The 15,956-nt window shown below is 44.3% G+C and overlaps 2 protein-coding genes across 2 annotated transcripts in view; one reads left to right on the top strand and one right to left on the bottom strand.

Annotated features, from left to right (window-relative positions):
• pdzrn3a (PDZ domain containing RING finger 3a) overlaps positions 1-5,143 on the top strand; it is a 46,626-nt gene extending 41,483 nt beyond the window's left edge. Inside the window, exon 10 of the mRNA XM_017715914.2 lies at positions 1,059-5,143. Coding sequence (XP_017571403.1) covers positions 1,059-2,519 — 1,461 coding nt within the window. The 3' untranslated portion in view covers positions 2,520-5,143. The remainder of the gene's footprint in view (positions 1-1,058) is intronic.
• Positions 5,144-11,399: 6,256 nt separating this feature from the next.
• ppp4r2a (protein phosphatase 4, regulatory subunit 2a) overlaps positions 11,400-15,956 on the bottom strand; it is an 11,846-nt gene continuing 7,289 nt past the window's right edge. The window contains exons 8-9 of the mRNA XM_037541453.1: positions 14,479-14,783; positions 11,400-12,457 (exon numbers count right to left, since the gene is read on the bottom strand). Coding sequence (XP_037397350.1) covers positions 12,114-12,457; positions 14,479-14,783 — 649 coding nt within the window. The 3' untranslated portion in view covers positions 11,400-12,113. The remainder of the gene's footprint in view (positions 12,458-14,478; positions 14,784-15,956) is intronic.

The following is a 15,956-nucleotide window of genomic DNA, read 5'->3' as shown; positions in this document are numbered from 1 at the left end:
CCTTCTGCTGGAAACAGAGGGCGATGGCAGCAAGGCACCCACCCTGCACTGCCTGCTGCCAGCAGGGGGCGACGACAGCAAGGCACCATGGACTAATCAGGCTAACCTGACACACCTGTGAGCTCCCCTATTTAAGGCTGCACCAAATGCCAGTGTTCATCACACCTTTGTAGAGGTGTGACCAGTATGGTACTTAGTCTTTGAAAAAAGAAAAGAAACAAAACTGCCCCAAAAAGAAAAAGAGGGCTGAGAAAAGAAATTGCCTCAAAAAATAAAAAGAGAGGAGAAGAGGGCTGGAAAAAACAAAAAGCGAGTAAATGCCCCCAAATCACTCACAAAAAAAAAGTAAAAGATCCAAGCCGTGCAAAAGTGTTTACTCCTCAAAGAGCAAAGCAGCTAAACCTAAAGCTGACCTTCCTCTCACAATCGCAGAGGAAGTGTCTTGTTTTCTGATGACCTTTTATTTCACCTTCTTCTAACTCAGCCTTTGTTTGAGCTCGCTGCATTTGGCATTTCCTTGGTTTGCTGTTTTTCCCCGTCTCCTTATTTCCGCCTTCCTTGAGGTGCTTTTCTCATGGCTGCCTGTGCATCCCAGTGGCGCAGCGGCAATGCCACGGACTGCCGACTGTTACCGTTAAACATGCACTCCGTTGCCCCCATATATCTCCTTATTCCCCTTTTTGCTGGCTTTCAGTTCTGCACTTGGGTCCACCAATGAGTGTAGAAACAAGGAGTATATTTGGCAACTCCTTTAACTCCTTCCCATCTCCCTCGGAAAACTCAAAAGTTTTCCAGGTCTGTCGCTAGAACATGGAAGCGTGAGAATGTGGACTATTATATTGAAAATTTCTTATTTTTCTATCAAGGAAAGTTATCACAATAATTATTGGTATCGCTTTATCACCCAACCCTATTTCTAACAGTTCAGATATGGATAATGAAGTAAATATTGTGCATTCCTAATAAGCCTTTCTATCAAATTGCCATGTACAGAGCAGTAGGATGGTCATAATAGCTGCCTTTAATGCATTGCACTCACAGTTTTCTCATCCATCCAGACAGTACATGAAGATGGTGGTACTACAGACACGGCTACCGTTCTCTCCAACCCCCATGAGAAAGACAGTGGTGTGGGTCGTACGGACGAGAGCACCCGCAACGATGAGAGCTCGGAGCAGGAGAACCTGGCAGATGACCACACTTCAACCTCTGACACTCTTCCAAGATCTGGCAAGAGGTGCAGCTACAGCCAGGACATTCCAGGCAGGGAGTCCTTCCTCTCTGCTGATGGTGGCGAGATCTCGAACATACCTGACATCGAGTGCGAACGCTTCCGTGAGCTGCTTGAGCTGAAATGTCTGGTGAACGAAAACAGTCCCTTGATGATTTTAGGAGAAAGTGCCAGGTCGTTTGGGAACAGGATTAACTTGGACTGTGAAGAACAAGAGATTCAGATGCTCAATGAGGAGCTGAGGAACATTGAGCTGGAGTGCCTGAGCATCATACGGTCGCACAGGTTGCAGCAGGAGGTCCAAAGACAGCAGCCAAGCGGGGATTCCAGTGACCAGCAGAGCTGCACCAGTAAAACCAGCACAGGTGAAGGCCAGAGACAGTATAGCATCACTGCTGATGTTCTCGAGCAAATAGACAGCTCTAGCGCCTACAACACTGGAGAGAGCTGTCGCAGTTCATCTCTCGCTCTTGAGCTTCCTTCAGACATTGATTTATCCAGATTTATGCAGAATGGTGGCAGAGGTGCCGTCATGCACAGAGAGAAGCCCATCACAGAAGCCTCTAGGCTTATGCTGCCCCCTATACAGGAGATGAGTCCCAAGAAGAGTCTTTCTACTCTAACGGAGTCTGAGGCCACAAAACGGGCGAAAGAAAAGGAGCAAAGAAAAGGACACTTGAAGAGTTCTCCTCCTCTTCCAGCGTACAGACAGATCGCCCATATCCCAGTACATGCCCAGCACTACCAGAGCTACATGCAGCTAATCCAGCAGAAGTCAGCTGTGGAGTACGGTCAGAGCGAGGTGAGTTTGGTCAGCCTGTGTCGGACCCCCCAGAGCACTTCCAAGCCCAAAATGGAGTGGAAGGTGAAAATCCGAAGCGACGGAACACGCTACATCACCAAGCGGCCCGCCAGGGAACAGCTCCTGAGGGAGAGGGCCCTTCGCATCCGAGAGGAACGCCGCGGAATGACCACAGACGACGATGCCGCAAGCGAGCTGAAGATGGGACGCTACTGGAGCAAGGAGGAGCGCAAGCAGCATGCCGTACGCGCCAAAGAGCAGCGCCAGCGCAGGGAGTTCATGAAGCAGAGCCGCACGGTCAGCACGACCGAGCAGGAAAGACGAGCAGATGATATCATTCAGCTCAGCCACAAGAAGATGATGAAGAAGAGGAACCGGAAGATCTTGGACAGCTGGATGACCATTCAGGAACTGTTGACCCACGGCTCAAAGTCACCAGATGGAACGCGACTGTACAATCCCCTTCTCTCCGTCACCACAGTGTAAGGGTATTTACTAAAGCTGCACAATGTCTTGTTTGTTAATTGTTATATAATTATATTAATACTGGCCTTTGTGGTGCTCATATCACAGAAGGCTTCGATATGCAAATGAGACTGAAAAGATTTGATATTTTATTGTGGTTTGGGCAGTCAGACAAACTGTATGTGTTCCAGGTTAGTGTCTGATTTGGGGTTGTAACGCCACCTAACACAGATTTAATATTCAGTCCTGACACACTGAGGATTCAGCAGGGTAGTTTGATGATCAGGCACCCCTGCCTCGTAATACCTGGTCCAGGAGATCTACCACACTGCAGAGTTTAGGTCCAACGTTAATCAAACAAACCTGATCCAGGTAATTAAGGCCTTCAGGGGCATCTCACTGTGTGAGCCGGCTGTTATGATGATGATGATGATGATGATTTTATATAGCGCCTTTCTCAAATACAAAACAGTACACACACCTCTACATTTCCACTTCACTCCATGACTATGCTGCATCTCGTAGCCCAACACCACCTGTCCAGGCAGCCCCACAGCTGCAGTGCAGCACCATCCAAGCAGCCAGTCCAAGAGCCACGTATCTGTGAAGTCACAACGATCAGGTCTCCAGTTCAGGCAGCCCTGTAGCCACAATACAGCATCACTCCACCAGCCGGTCCAGGCCACACCAGAGCTGTGATGTAGCATCACCAAAACTGCCAGTCCAAGAAGTCTCTGAGCCACAGTTGGAAAATCGCTCTTGGCCACCGTCTCGATGGAATGATGGCAAATTCCTCAGCTGGCAGGGAAACATCAAATAATAATAAGTTCAATTTATGCAGCGCCTTTCACAAACCCAAGGACGCTGTACATCATCATCATAGAGGGAAAAGGAAAAAAATAGTTTCACACTACAGAGAGGAAAAAAGGAAGGTTTTTAGCCGAGATTTGATGGAAGACAAAGAAGGAGCAATTACGAAGAGTGGAAGGTAGAGAATTCCAGAGTTTGGGGGCAGCAGCTCTGAGAGATCAGCCACCCATAGTAGAAAGTCTAGCTGAGGGAACTGTGAGGAGTCCAGCATTAGAAGATCGGAGAGCACGAGAGGGACGATATAAAGAAACGAGATCAGGAAGGAATGTCGGAGCCAGACCACGTAAAGCCTTGAAGGTAAGAAGGAGTTTGTACTTAATCCTAGAACTAACAGGAAGCCAGTGCAGCTGCTGAAGAACAGGAACAGGAGTGGTCTGAGCCGATCGCTTGGTGGAGGTCAGAACCCCGGCTGCTGAGTTTTGGACTGAAGATGGTTGAGTAGTTTAACTGGAAGGCCATAGAAAAGTGAGTTACAGTGATCGATGTGAGCGAAGATGAAGGCATTGATCATTTTAGCACCAGTGTCACTCAGCGAAGGGTCTAAGCCTGCAACGTTACGCAGATGATAAAATGCAGTTTTGGTGACGAGCTTAACGTGAGACTCGAGAATAAGAGAGGAGTCAAGAAGACAGCCGAGGTTCTTAACAAATTGGGCTGGGTTAATACCGACACCATCAATGTTGATGGTGGAATTCAACCAAAACATTCACACAAAACAAAACAAACAAAAAAAGGTGTGATGGAACTGAACTCTCCAGGGTGGTCGATCTCCAGGACCAGGATTGAGCACCTCTGTTAAGGTTGATCAGTCGCAGTATCGGGCGATTATAATTGCAATATGGAATTTCAGCTGTATTGCACAGTCCTACACACAGTAAAGACTTGGTTTAGAGCTGCAGCACCAGTGTGCAAAAGTCAGAGATTCATTGATTTGATTTCCAGTCCAAATGGTGGCAAAGCACAGCTTGTTCATTTTTCAGCCTCAGGAAAAAAGAGAACCAACATTTTAGTGAAATTTCCATAAGATTCAATTAAATCTAATATCAAATGTCCACCGTTTGCCTTCTGCTCTTCCAGCTTGCGTTCGTTTTAAAGGATTTGTCTTCGGTTTTTCAAAGAAATCTCCAGGGATATTTTTTTTCACAGCTTCAGAGTCGGTTCTGAGTAGTTGGTTGCATTTTCACAATCCAAGTGATTCCACATTCACAGTCACGTTCAGTGAAGTTGAGGTCTGGACTCTTGGGAGGCCAGTCCATTGTTCTGAGAAGTCCAGCAGCTTCTTTGTTCTTTCTTTGTCTAGTTCCTTTTCTCAGAAACGGCTTCTTGACCAAAAGGATGAGGTTTTAGTCAGTAGCGCGCCAACACTGAGCGCGTTTACATGCACTTAATAATCCAGTAACGGCAGGAAATCGGATTTTGTCAGTAATCCGATCAACACGTTTACCTCCACTCGAGTAATCTGATAACAGGTCTGCACCAGTCAGTCAGACAGTAATCAGATTTCTGCTTTACAGCCAAACTCAGACGCGTAAAACGTGAAACTCAAACTTCATGCTGTGGATTTTTTTCAAACATCGAGTCCCATTAGATGAAAATATGAACAGGAGATATGAAGCAAGAATGGAGACTGACCTTCTTTCATCTCTCAAAGATGAAAGCTCTCTATCACGGTTAGCAGGAGTCCCATTTTATGTCTTTTAACCTCTTATTGACCAGGGTGTGTTTTGGTTGGTTCATCTGAATTTACATGACCACATCGTAGGGTCAATTATTCAGTAACTGGATTAAATAAATGTACATTTTTATTGTTTATCTATTTTTTTTTTTTTTTTTTTTTTTGTAAAAGCTCCTCAAATGAACAGAACGTGTGTTTCATGATCTCCACACATCACTACACGCTCACAATTTACTGCTAAAGTCCAAAAATCTCCGCCGCTCTTTGTGTTGTTCTCTAAAAGTGATGTTTCCAGAGCAGATCACTGAAGAGACGCCGTCTGTTTATAGTTTAGAGCCCAGATTTGGGGAAAAACGGGTCGACTTTCAGTAGAAAAACAAACTGAGTTCAGCTTCTTTTATTATAAGGGTTTAAAATGACATCACCGTCTATTAGACTGGAGAGAAGAGCTACAGCCTCACACGACGCCCAGCTTCTGAATGGAGCTTATGGAGTATGAACGTTATGGAGAACATGATGAAGAGCGGTTTGGAACCACCGGTGGTCCCGAGGAGCTGAAGAGGTTAATAATTGTTTTAACTCCAGTTAACTTTGCCTTCCTTATGTAAGAGGATCATCTCATCCAGTCTCTTCAGAATAAAAAGCCATTCCTGACCGTGAATAACTTGTGCTTAAGGTCGTTTTACCTGGAGGTTAAATACTGACTTGTATATACCCGACACTGTTTTAGCAGGTTATAGTCACTACTTTGAATCAATTGGTCTGACAACAAGATTCAAGTATTTTTATTGAAGATTATACTTTGAGGCATATTTACAGCCAAATGTAGCTCAAGGCCACATGTTCCCTGCAACTTCCAACCATCACATAATTGCTGAACCACTGTGATAACTCGCCTCTTACGCCACCCGGAGCTTTGTTTGTGTGTGAAATTCACCAGCGAAGTCCTGCATCGCTGCTCTTCCAACGTGGCCGCTTTTGTTATGTGTTCCAAATTCACAGCTTATGAATATTCACTGTTTTTATATGCAAATAAGACCAGGGCTTTTGCAAACATAATGAAATTAAACAAAAGGTTTTTTTATTCTGACAGCGGCTCGTATATCGGAGTACAGCTTGGAATGTCTGTAAATACCTGTGATTGAATGAAATAAGACATTATTTTAACTGTGAAACTGTTGTGACTACAGCATTTGGGGATTCCTTATATCGTACATGCATATAATCAACCATATAAACATGTTGCATATTTTCCATCACTGCTGTGTCTTTGCCTCGAATTCATTTAAGGGGAACTGAACATAGGAGTAAGTTGGTGGGCTTGTCCCGGTAAAACCTGCACTTGCAGTGAACCTCAGTGTTAGGAAGGACTGCTCAGCACTCACCCATCACTCCTGAATCCAGCCCACAGTGGACACCAGGACTACCTGTCCTGCACAATTTCACATTTGTGCTCAAACCCACTCAGACCACCTCAGAAAGCTCTTCGTAATTGGCTGCTGATTTGAAAACGGAATAGAGCAGTATATCCCAAATACTGGACGGAGAGCCTAATTTCAAATACACAGTGATTCAAGAAGATTCGTCCGATTTTCAGACTGATTCATTTGACCTGTAAATCATCCCAGATCAGTGCAGTGAGCTGTAAACGGTTTAAATGAGCATAAAGTTTATTATGTAGTTCTACAAGGTCTCAGTCTGAACCTCCTCCAGCTGGACGGACGACATCAACACCACAGTGAGACTCATCCCAGACTGGACTGAGCGTGTCGGGCGTCGCTGCTCTCACGGCTCTTTCAGTGGGATTTCGGAGATCATCCAGTGCTGTGGAACCAGCGCCGAACGCTCTGAGCTGCTGGAGCTTCACTGCTGATGAAAATCCCGCTGCTCAGTTCTGACGGATTCACTCTGATTGACGTGGAGAACGCAGAACGCTCTGCTAAGGGGTCGCATCTCCTCTCAGACTGAAGGAGCCGGTCAGAAACTCTATGACCCCCTCTTACAGTTGGAGTGTGATTGGTTCCTCGGCGCCTCACGGCTGTAAAAATATGGGGCTTTGAAATCAGACGAATCTTTAGGAATCACCCTGTATTTCTTTCTGGTTCACTAAGACGATCTTGCTTAACCAGCTGACTTTAACCTAATTTGATCTAACTCTGGATTTTTGTCTGATGATGGACCTTTTTACTAGGCCACAACATCCGATACCGCATGCCTAACTTGCTCCAGGGCTGGTTAAGTTCAGGATTTCGGCTCAGAAACAACTCTTGGGCCAATCAGGTTAAGCTTCTCTCCGGTGACGACTTCTTCATGACGTTTGTGGCAGCAATCACATGAAGAATGTGGCTTTTTAGCAGACGGTGCAAATCATATTACATAGATGTTAACCCTTGTATGGTGTTCAGGTTGGTGGGACCCATTTTCAGTGGTCACCAAAAGAATAAATGATGTTGTTTATTATTAGTTCAGCCTCAGATTATGGGTCTCTGCTCATTTTCAGTGAAGAACATATAAAAAAAAACCCGTTTTCAGGGTCTTCACTCTGTTCACCCCCCACACATTTATATTACACAGGTGGTGCTGGGCTGAACCCACGGGGAGTAAAAGAGTGGAGGTGCTGTGTCCTTCACTCGGTTCTCCTCCTACATGGCCTGCTGTTAGTGTGTGTGTGTGTGTGTGTGTGTGTGTGTGTGTGTGTGTGTGGTTCGATAACATGGACAGGCTGCTGACTGGCTACAGCTGCTAAAGTAGAACCCTACACTGGACACCTTGTGATGTTTTAAACATCTGGTATTTTTAGATGAAACATCATCACACAATGGTTAAGAAGATAAAGCAGTAATTACACAAATAGGCATTAATGCCGTGGCAGTGGAGACTAAATGCTTTAATTTCCACATTTATGTAGTTTTCTTTGGTCTTTCTATCCATCAAAAATTATCGCTGTTGTCAGAAGAAAACCTCATATCTCCAAAATGGTAACTTTACCCGAGCAGGGAAAAAACCTACTTTACTTTTAATGGAACCAGAATTTTTTCCCAAGTGACTTTGGGCCATTTCTTTAGTCCATTTACCCTGAAATGTGCACACAATGCAAAAGGTACCAAACATTTTCAAAAACTGAATTTTGTTCTGACAACGGTTTCTTGTGATCGGCGGATTGTCCTGAACACCACGCTGTCGGTGTGGAACCCTGCGTGAGCAGAAAGCGGTTGATCGTGGCTTTTTGTCAGGTTCAGTGAAGCTGAAACTTGGTCAGGAATTCTCATCTATACTGAACCTGATTCAGCTGTTTGCTGAAGAGCCTTAATCTACTTAATTAATCTATTTATAACGAACTGCTTGACATCCCAATTGCCAGAAATCCTGATCTTACAGCACAAAAGGCAGAACGCATTTTCCTTTACGCTGTGCTGTTAGACGGATTTGGAGGTTGTTAACCAGGACGGGGCTCAAAGACGGTCGTCCTGCTGCACTTCCAAAACTCTGAACTTGCACTTTTTCTGCGGAAAGCCAGCTCATGAATTCCTTTCTTGTTTTAAGAACAGAGAAACATCTCTGCGGTTTCCTCGCTCCGACAGTTCATCAGGGACCCATCACAAAGCCCTTCATGATGCCTGCTGGAGTGAAACCGTGGAATAAAGTCTGGAGTGTATGGACAGAACTACGGGCCTGGATACCTCACAGTAGAGCCACACTAACCAAATGTTTTGGTCAATAACACCAACATTGAGTACGTTCACATACTTAATAATCCAATAACTGCACAAAATCAGCTTTGGTCAGAATTCCGATCAACACGTTTATATGTGCTTGAGTAATCCGATAATGTGGAATCTCAGACAGTAATCGGATTTCTGCTGGTCATTCCTGTGAATAACCTCACAGAAGACGTGACGTAAACGTGAGATATATGAACACGCATCATGTGGAAGTTGAAGAATATTTGGTAGCACTTCCCTGTTCGGTGCTGTTCATAAGGCTACATGACACCCACGTCAGCTTCTCATGACAACTGACATAGCCCTACATAACGGCTTATAAATGCTTATTAAAACAGGCGTCATCAGTCATAAAGGCTACTTCAGCAAACTGATCAAAATCGGCAAATGTGACCTCCATATCCAGTGACACTCGCTATAACAAGCATTTATAGTTATATATACAGTTGGGTTGCGTCAGTTGTCACGACAACCTTGCGTAGGTGTCACGTAGCTTTAAAGTGGTACCGAATATTTAAATCCTTTTATTTCATGTTCGGTCCGGCGACGCTGCTCACTTATTTTCAGCACCGCCGTCTGATCTCGCGCATGCTCAGACTGGGAAATCGGAAAGAAATCAGAGTAAGAGTTCACAGCGCTGAGAAATCTGATCCCTGAGCTAAAATCCAGCCTCTCTATTGGATCCGAGTCTGGTTTCTAGATCCGAGTCTGGCGTTCACGTGAGCATCTGAATATTCGGATACCTGCAGAAATCTGATTGCGATCGGATTATCGAGCTCTAACCCAAAGACCTGAGTTGCAAAAGGCATTGGATTCTTGATCTCCGGGCACAAATGAAACAACCCACCTTTTTAAAACGTTAACATTTATTGCTTTATATGAATACTGTATTGAAAGCTCGGGCATTCGGTTCACAGAGAAATCATAAAATTTTAAACTTTTCACAAAAGCCGTGAGCACTTCATTACGACCTACAAAATCTACTTTACAGAAATTTAAAAACCTCTAAATATCAAAAAGGAGCTGTGGAAATGGGTACAGGTGCGTGGGCCTGTACGAACGTCATCTCGGATGTTGGAGAGAAAGAAATAAGAGGAGACAGAAAGAAAGAGGGAGTGTTAACGAGTGGATCACTGACCATATGAACGACTGGCTTTGCTGGGAAAACAATAAATGTGAAAAGCTCATTAGAAACAGCGAATAAGGACGGCGCAATAGTGGTTAAACACAGACACACGATCAACAAGGAATGCTTCGCCATTGGAAATGACCTACATTCGCAACTGACCGCTTGGTTCTCTAATGCAGGGGGAATTACAGTCTATTTACCAGCACCAGGAAAACACGAGAACGTTAACCCAAAACAAAAAAGACCAGAAATAAGAAAAGAAAAAAAAGGAAATCAACTCCTGATGATCCTGTGCACATGACCACAGACCACCCCCACTTCCATTCACAGATGATGCTCTAAAAACCACTGAAAATGAGGGGACGAGGGAGGCCCAGTCCCATTTCTCCCCTCGCCCCTACCACTGAGCCCTTAGCCCTCTGGTTTAGGCGTTCTCGTCTAGGGGTGGGGCGTCTCGATTTCTTGCTGAGATAGAGGGGTGGGGTGAAGTGTTGGGGCTACGTGACCCTCCAAACGGAGGTTTTTCAGAGACTCCAAACAGAGAGATATGAGAAAAACAGGCGAGACGGAGAACAAGAGACCAAAGAAACCCACAAATGTGAGAATAAAAAAAAATAAATAAAAATTACAATAACCATTATTTTAGATTGAAGTGGTTTCTGTGTATTTTGGTCATTTTTTTCTTCATAACAAGCATTTAAAAAAAATTTATGTTAATGTCTCGGTAACTTTCCCGTTCCACCTTAAATAGTCCAGCAGTTCTGACACCTGAAGCGCCAGAATGTAACTGCTGCTCCATTTAAGGTGGAACAGGAAAATTCTCAAGAATCTGGAGAATCTCTGACTTCAGCTTCACACCACTGAAGAATTAGGGGGGGTGATAATAAATAACTGCCCCCCTCTTTGAAGGCGTATGATCCCTAAATGTAACTAAAGCCCAGCAGTGAGGAGCTGAACTTTCCCCTCCTCTGCTGTCCCTGCAGACGGGCAGGGTCGCCTACAGAGCGGCGCTAGTAGCTGTTAATGAAGTGATGCTCTTTTATTAGAGGGTCTCATTCAAGATCAACCACTGCCCTGTAGCTCAGGAACAAGGGGCAACACTCGAAAACAAGGGGTAGGGGTGAAAAGGAGGAACGGGACTGGACTGGAATGTAGACCGATACAAATTTTTTGCAAAGATTGTGGAAAAACACCTGTATAAACTCCATCAGAGGGCGAGATCAACAGTGAAGGCACACGCCGCTCAACTCCACCCCAAACAGGGACATTCGCACTTCTAGGAGATCGAAGGGAAGAGTGAATGAAAAGCTGGCATTTATAAAAACCACAACCGAGCCAGTGGAGTTAAAGCGATACTACGTAAAATCTGAAGAAGCGCTGCAGAGAGCCCAGAGCAGCACACGCCAACTTCACACCCGATTTATTTCTGTCCATAAATCACGTTTAGAAATGCAGGAGTTGGTCCATTAACCATTTGCTTGCTTAAAAAAACCTGAAAATGCAGATTTCACCATTATAAAAAAAAGCTTTATTTCAGTGATGTGTGTTTACATGAGAAATCTCTGTTCCGAGAGTGTGAGATTAGGAACGCTTCACAGTTTCTAGTGGTTTAATCCTACCTAGTATCGCTTTAAGAGGAGGCATGCCCCTGGAATGTTTAACTCCTAATCTGTAGGTTAGAGCTTCTTTCTGACTGCATTAGTCTCGGTCTATCTCAAAGCTAAGGGGATTAAACGAGCTCTCTTACGCTCACACACACACACACACACACCTCCGCCACGCACTTCCATACCGAGACGTTTAATGAAACGTCGCACTGCAACGGATGCAGAACGTGTGGCGATGCGTGATTAGATGAGTACAGAACGTGCCGCGGACAGACACGACTTGCCGGTGAATCCAAAAGCTTCCCAAAAAAAAAATATCGGGGAAATCGACGAGCCTTAAAAGCGTTCTCCAGAACAGTGGACCAGTATGAGACAGTGTGGTCTGAGGAAAGGGTCACACGAGGTGTGGAGAGACGTGAAGGGTGGAGGGGGTTTTGAGGTTCTCTGGGTTGCCACAAGAATGCCCTCCTCAGGTGTGACAGAGATCCACTCTTTACAGAACGGGTGGTTCAGGGCCGTTTTGGTGTGGTTTTCTTTAAAAAAAACAAATAAAACAAAACACAAAAGAAAGAATGAAAGAAAGAAAGAAATTCAGTGTCAAGGACCCCATCTTCAGTCTTGCTCCATGGGGTCATCTGCAGTCTCTGAGCTGTCTGAACTGTTCTCTGCGCTGCTGCTGCCCTCTGCTGTCAGCTCTGTGGAACTGCTCGAACAGGCAGACGCAGGCTCTGCACTGGACACTCCCTCCTCGCTGCTGCTGCTGCTGCTGCTGCTTACTGGGTCGTGCTTCTCCGCATCTTGTTCTTCTGCAGGTTCTTCCCTCCCTGGCTGAGAATTCTGCTCCAATATGTCCGATTCTCCGCCGCCTGTCGGGCTTTGGGAAGGACCTGGAGAATCCTCCGTCCCTGATTTGTGGCCATCTTCGTCTGAAGACTCCAACTGTGTGCTCGAGGGCTCTGCGGAGAGAGGAGTAAATATCAGACCACCAGTTTAATTCTGAGACACTGTCTGGCAAAAAATCCTTCCACGTGAACCCAATCAGATTGAAGTGTTTATATTCTCACTCTACTCAACAATCTGATGAAAACCTCATCCTGTTTACATGCTCACTACAAGCAATCAGATCCAAAATGCTGCGCATGCGCAGAGAACCGCCTAGTGTAGACGTTACCATGACAACCAGCCTCACGTGAGTCCAGTCAGAGTGAGATGAGCAGCAGTGAGCAGTGATTGTGTTTTTAACTGCTTTAAAATGACGTCAGACTCAGGAAAACGTCCTTCACACGTCCTTATTAAAGAAGGCCGAGAGGAAGACGTCGTGCTCTGAGACGCATAAGCTGGACGTCCGTCCCACCGCCGTCTTTTAAAGATCAGAGCATGAACTTCGTCTCCTCTGCAGACCAGTTTCTGCTCCGCCGTGTTGAACGGTATAAACTCTCACTGTGACGCGACGCACAAGCAGAACTGACTGAAACTTTCCGATAGGGAATGTAATCGGATACAGACGCTTACACGGATATTATTCTTCTATTTAACTGATTATTTACAGGATTACCCACCTCGATCCATTGGATAGACACTGTATTCTGAAGGGCCTCAATCGGACTAGACTATTCCGACTGAGGGGTTTACAGGGACGTTTACATCTTTTAAACTTGGTCAATGTCCTGAATCAGCCTTGAATGTTTCCTGGCTTTAAGACTTTCTGTAGCAGCACAAGGTGGATCTTCTTTTCTATATACACATATATAAAAAACAACTGTGAAAGTTTTAGGCATCTAAGCAAGTTTTTAACCAGTTTCCCTCAGCAGTGAGTTTATCACAATATACATTAGAATAAAGTCGTATTCATAATTCAAATAAACAGAAAAACTATAAAAAGTAACAAGAATTTCTTGGGTCCATATTTTTCCTGGACACCTTCACAGCCGCCACAGAGACTCGTTAATATCATCAATTACATCATGAGCTCAATTTACTGAGCACTGATTGGTCAAACCAGGAGCTGCTTTTTAACTACATATAATACTGGACTTCCTCCAGGAGAGGCTTGGAGACGGGTAAACAAACACACCAACATCCAGAACATCACTAGTTATTAGTATATATTATATATTATAATATATAATCGTTTAATTAATAATGTATAAATTTAGTTTATTTAAATATTTACACTTTTCTCAGCAAATAAACAGATTCTGAAAACGTGTCTTGGGTGCCTCAGACTTTCACACAGTGCTGTATAAAAATTAACATTAACTGTAAAACTGTAACTTTTCTGTAAAATAGTACAGAAAAAAAAACCTACTTTACTTTTAATGTAAGTCAATGGAACCAGAATTTTTCGGGGCCGTTTCTTTTGGTTCATTCTTTACAAATTTACACACAACCGATGTTCTCAAATTATGTCAAAACTGAAAAACAGCAAAAGCAAAAGATGCGAGGTTTTCTTCCGACAGCAGCGGAACAGTCAGGATCAGCTTTCTCCTTATCCGACAACGTTTCAGCACGTTTTTCTCACGCCGTCGTTTTGGACACTTGCTGTAAGGAACAACGAATAAACGAGTAACGTGTCTGTTACAAAGCTGGTGGTGTAGCGTAGTGGGCAACACATCTGCCTTGCACACTGTGGAATGGGTTTCAGTGCCCTGCCTGGTAAACCCTACACTATACCATGTCCTTGGGCTAGACTCCAAACTCTACCTTCGCCTACCTGCGTAAAAATGATCAGATTTTAAGCCGCTCTGGGTAAGAGCTCCTGCCCAATATGTAAAAAAAAAAGAGCCATAAAATCAAAAACTGCATAACAATTTAAGAAATATAAAATTTTTAATGAATAAACATTATTATGATTAATTATGCAATGTAAATAGGGAAGCACAGACAACAAGTATCTGCATACTAGTTTAATAGCACAGCTACGGCATCAGTAATAAATCAGCCAGTGTGCTCCGCTAAGCTACAGTGTACATCTCACCTTGGTCTTCAGCAGCTAGACCGTCTGCATCCTTCAGCTCCGTACTGACGTGCAGCGAAGGCTCCGGCACGTCCGACGAGCTCTCTGCTGGAGCAGGACAGGGCTGCTCCTTCACATTCTCCTCCACGTCCTTCTCCTCGTCCTCCACCTCCTCCTCGTCCTCCTCCTCATCTTTTTTGTTGTCCTTATCAAATTTAAGTCGTTTTGCGTCATGCCTGGCCTCTTCCTCCGAGTCCTCATCCTCGTGGTGCTTGTTCTTCTTCGGCCCACTGCTTGAGCCCGCAGCTTCCGACGTCAGGGAGTCGCTGAGGGAAAACAAAGGTGGGTTTGAGAACAGGCATAGAATGGAAAAAAGGGTCCGAGTATCTTTTGGTCATTTTTATTTCAAACCCAGGATTGAAAAAGAGGGAAGAGTGATTATTATGTAATAAATTAATTAAAAAATAATAATAATAATAATAATATTATTATTATTATTATTATTATTATTATTGAGAAATAGCCTCGTTTTACAGTTTCACAAACTACTCATAAAATCAAAAAAATAGAGGAAGAATAAAGGGTCATCTTTTATTTATCCAAAATTAAACATTGTTTATCACTTGAACTGAAAATAGTGTGAAGTGTAAAGTGCCTATGTGGTCTCAGAAGCTCAGAGTCCTAGTCCTAGCATTCCGGGAGGCAGTGGGACATTTTTATAGGTGTTTGAAGATCTGATTCAAGATGCAAGAGGTTTATTGTCATATGCACAGCAGAACAGGCAGTTACACTGTACAATGTAATGTAATCTGATGTTGCTGTTCTATCGGTGCAGCTCTAACGTGCCTCTAAAGCGCCTTTCCCCTAAAACCGGAGGCAGCGCCACCGCCTGAACACAGGACAGCGCACATGACGGGAGTCGTGTCGCTGGTCAGCGCGGTTTATTTGCTAATAGAAGAAAATCAATAAAACACACAAAACATTTATAAAGCCTTCCTTAATGCCGGATCTAGGCTGACCTTTCCATACTCATGCTCGAGCTTTCCTGGCCTCACCATTTTTAACAGCCACAGCCTGATTCTGAGCTCCTGCCTCCACGGGTGCACTCAGCACGATTAGCTTTCTTTAATTTGATTGAAATCGACCGCAAATTCCATTGCTGCTTGTTTGTTAATTGTATTTTTGATTTGTTTGTAAAATGAACCTATTTCTTGTTTCCCGAGCGACAATAACAGAATTAAAAATGAGAATTGACCCATTTGGAAAATCAAACGAACCGAACCGAAGATACACGGCCCAAAAAGACACGGCCCAAAAAGACACACAACACACTGATACTTTCCCTTCCGTGGACAAGCAGCGTCTCGGCTGCAGGAGATGTAGAAACACTGAATGAATAAATAAAAACAACACGTCCCTCATCACGAGACGCACTCCAACCGCTTTACCTTGGAGTTGGTTTGTCCAACACGAATGTCTTCACAAGAGGTGGTGAGCTT

The sequence above is a fragment of the Pygocentrus nattereri genome, chromosome 9 (genome assembly GCF_015220715.1).
Source record: "Pygocentrus nattereri isolate fPygNat1 chromosome 9, fPygNat1.pri, whole genome shotgun sequence".
Taxonomy (NCBI): Eukaryota; Metazoa; Chordata; class Actinopteri; order Characiformes; family Serrasalmidae; genus Pygocentrus; species Pygocentrus nattereri.
The sequence above is the reverse complement of the archived record's forward strand: the minus strand, read 5'-3'. Positions and strand labels throughout refer to the sequence as shown.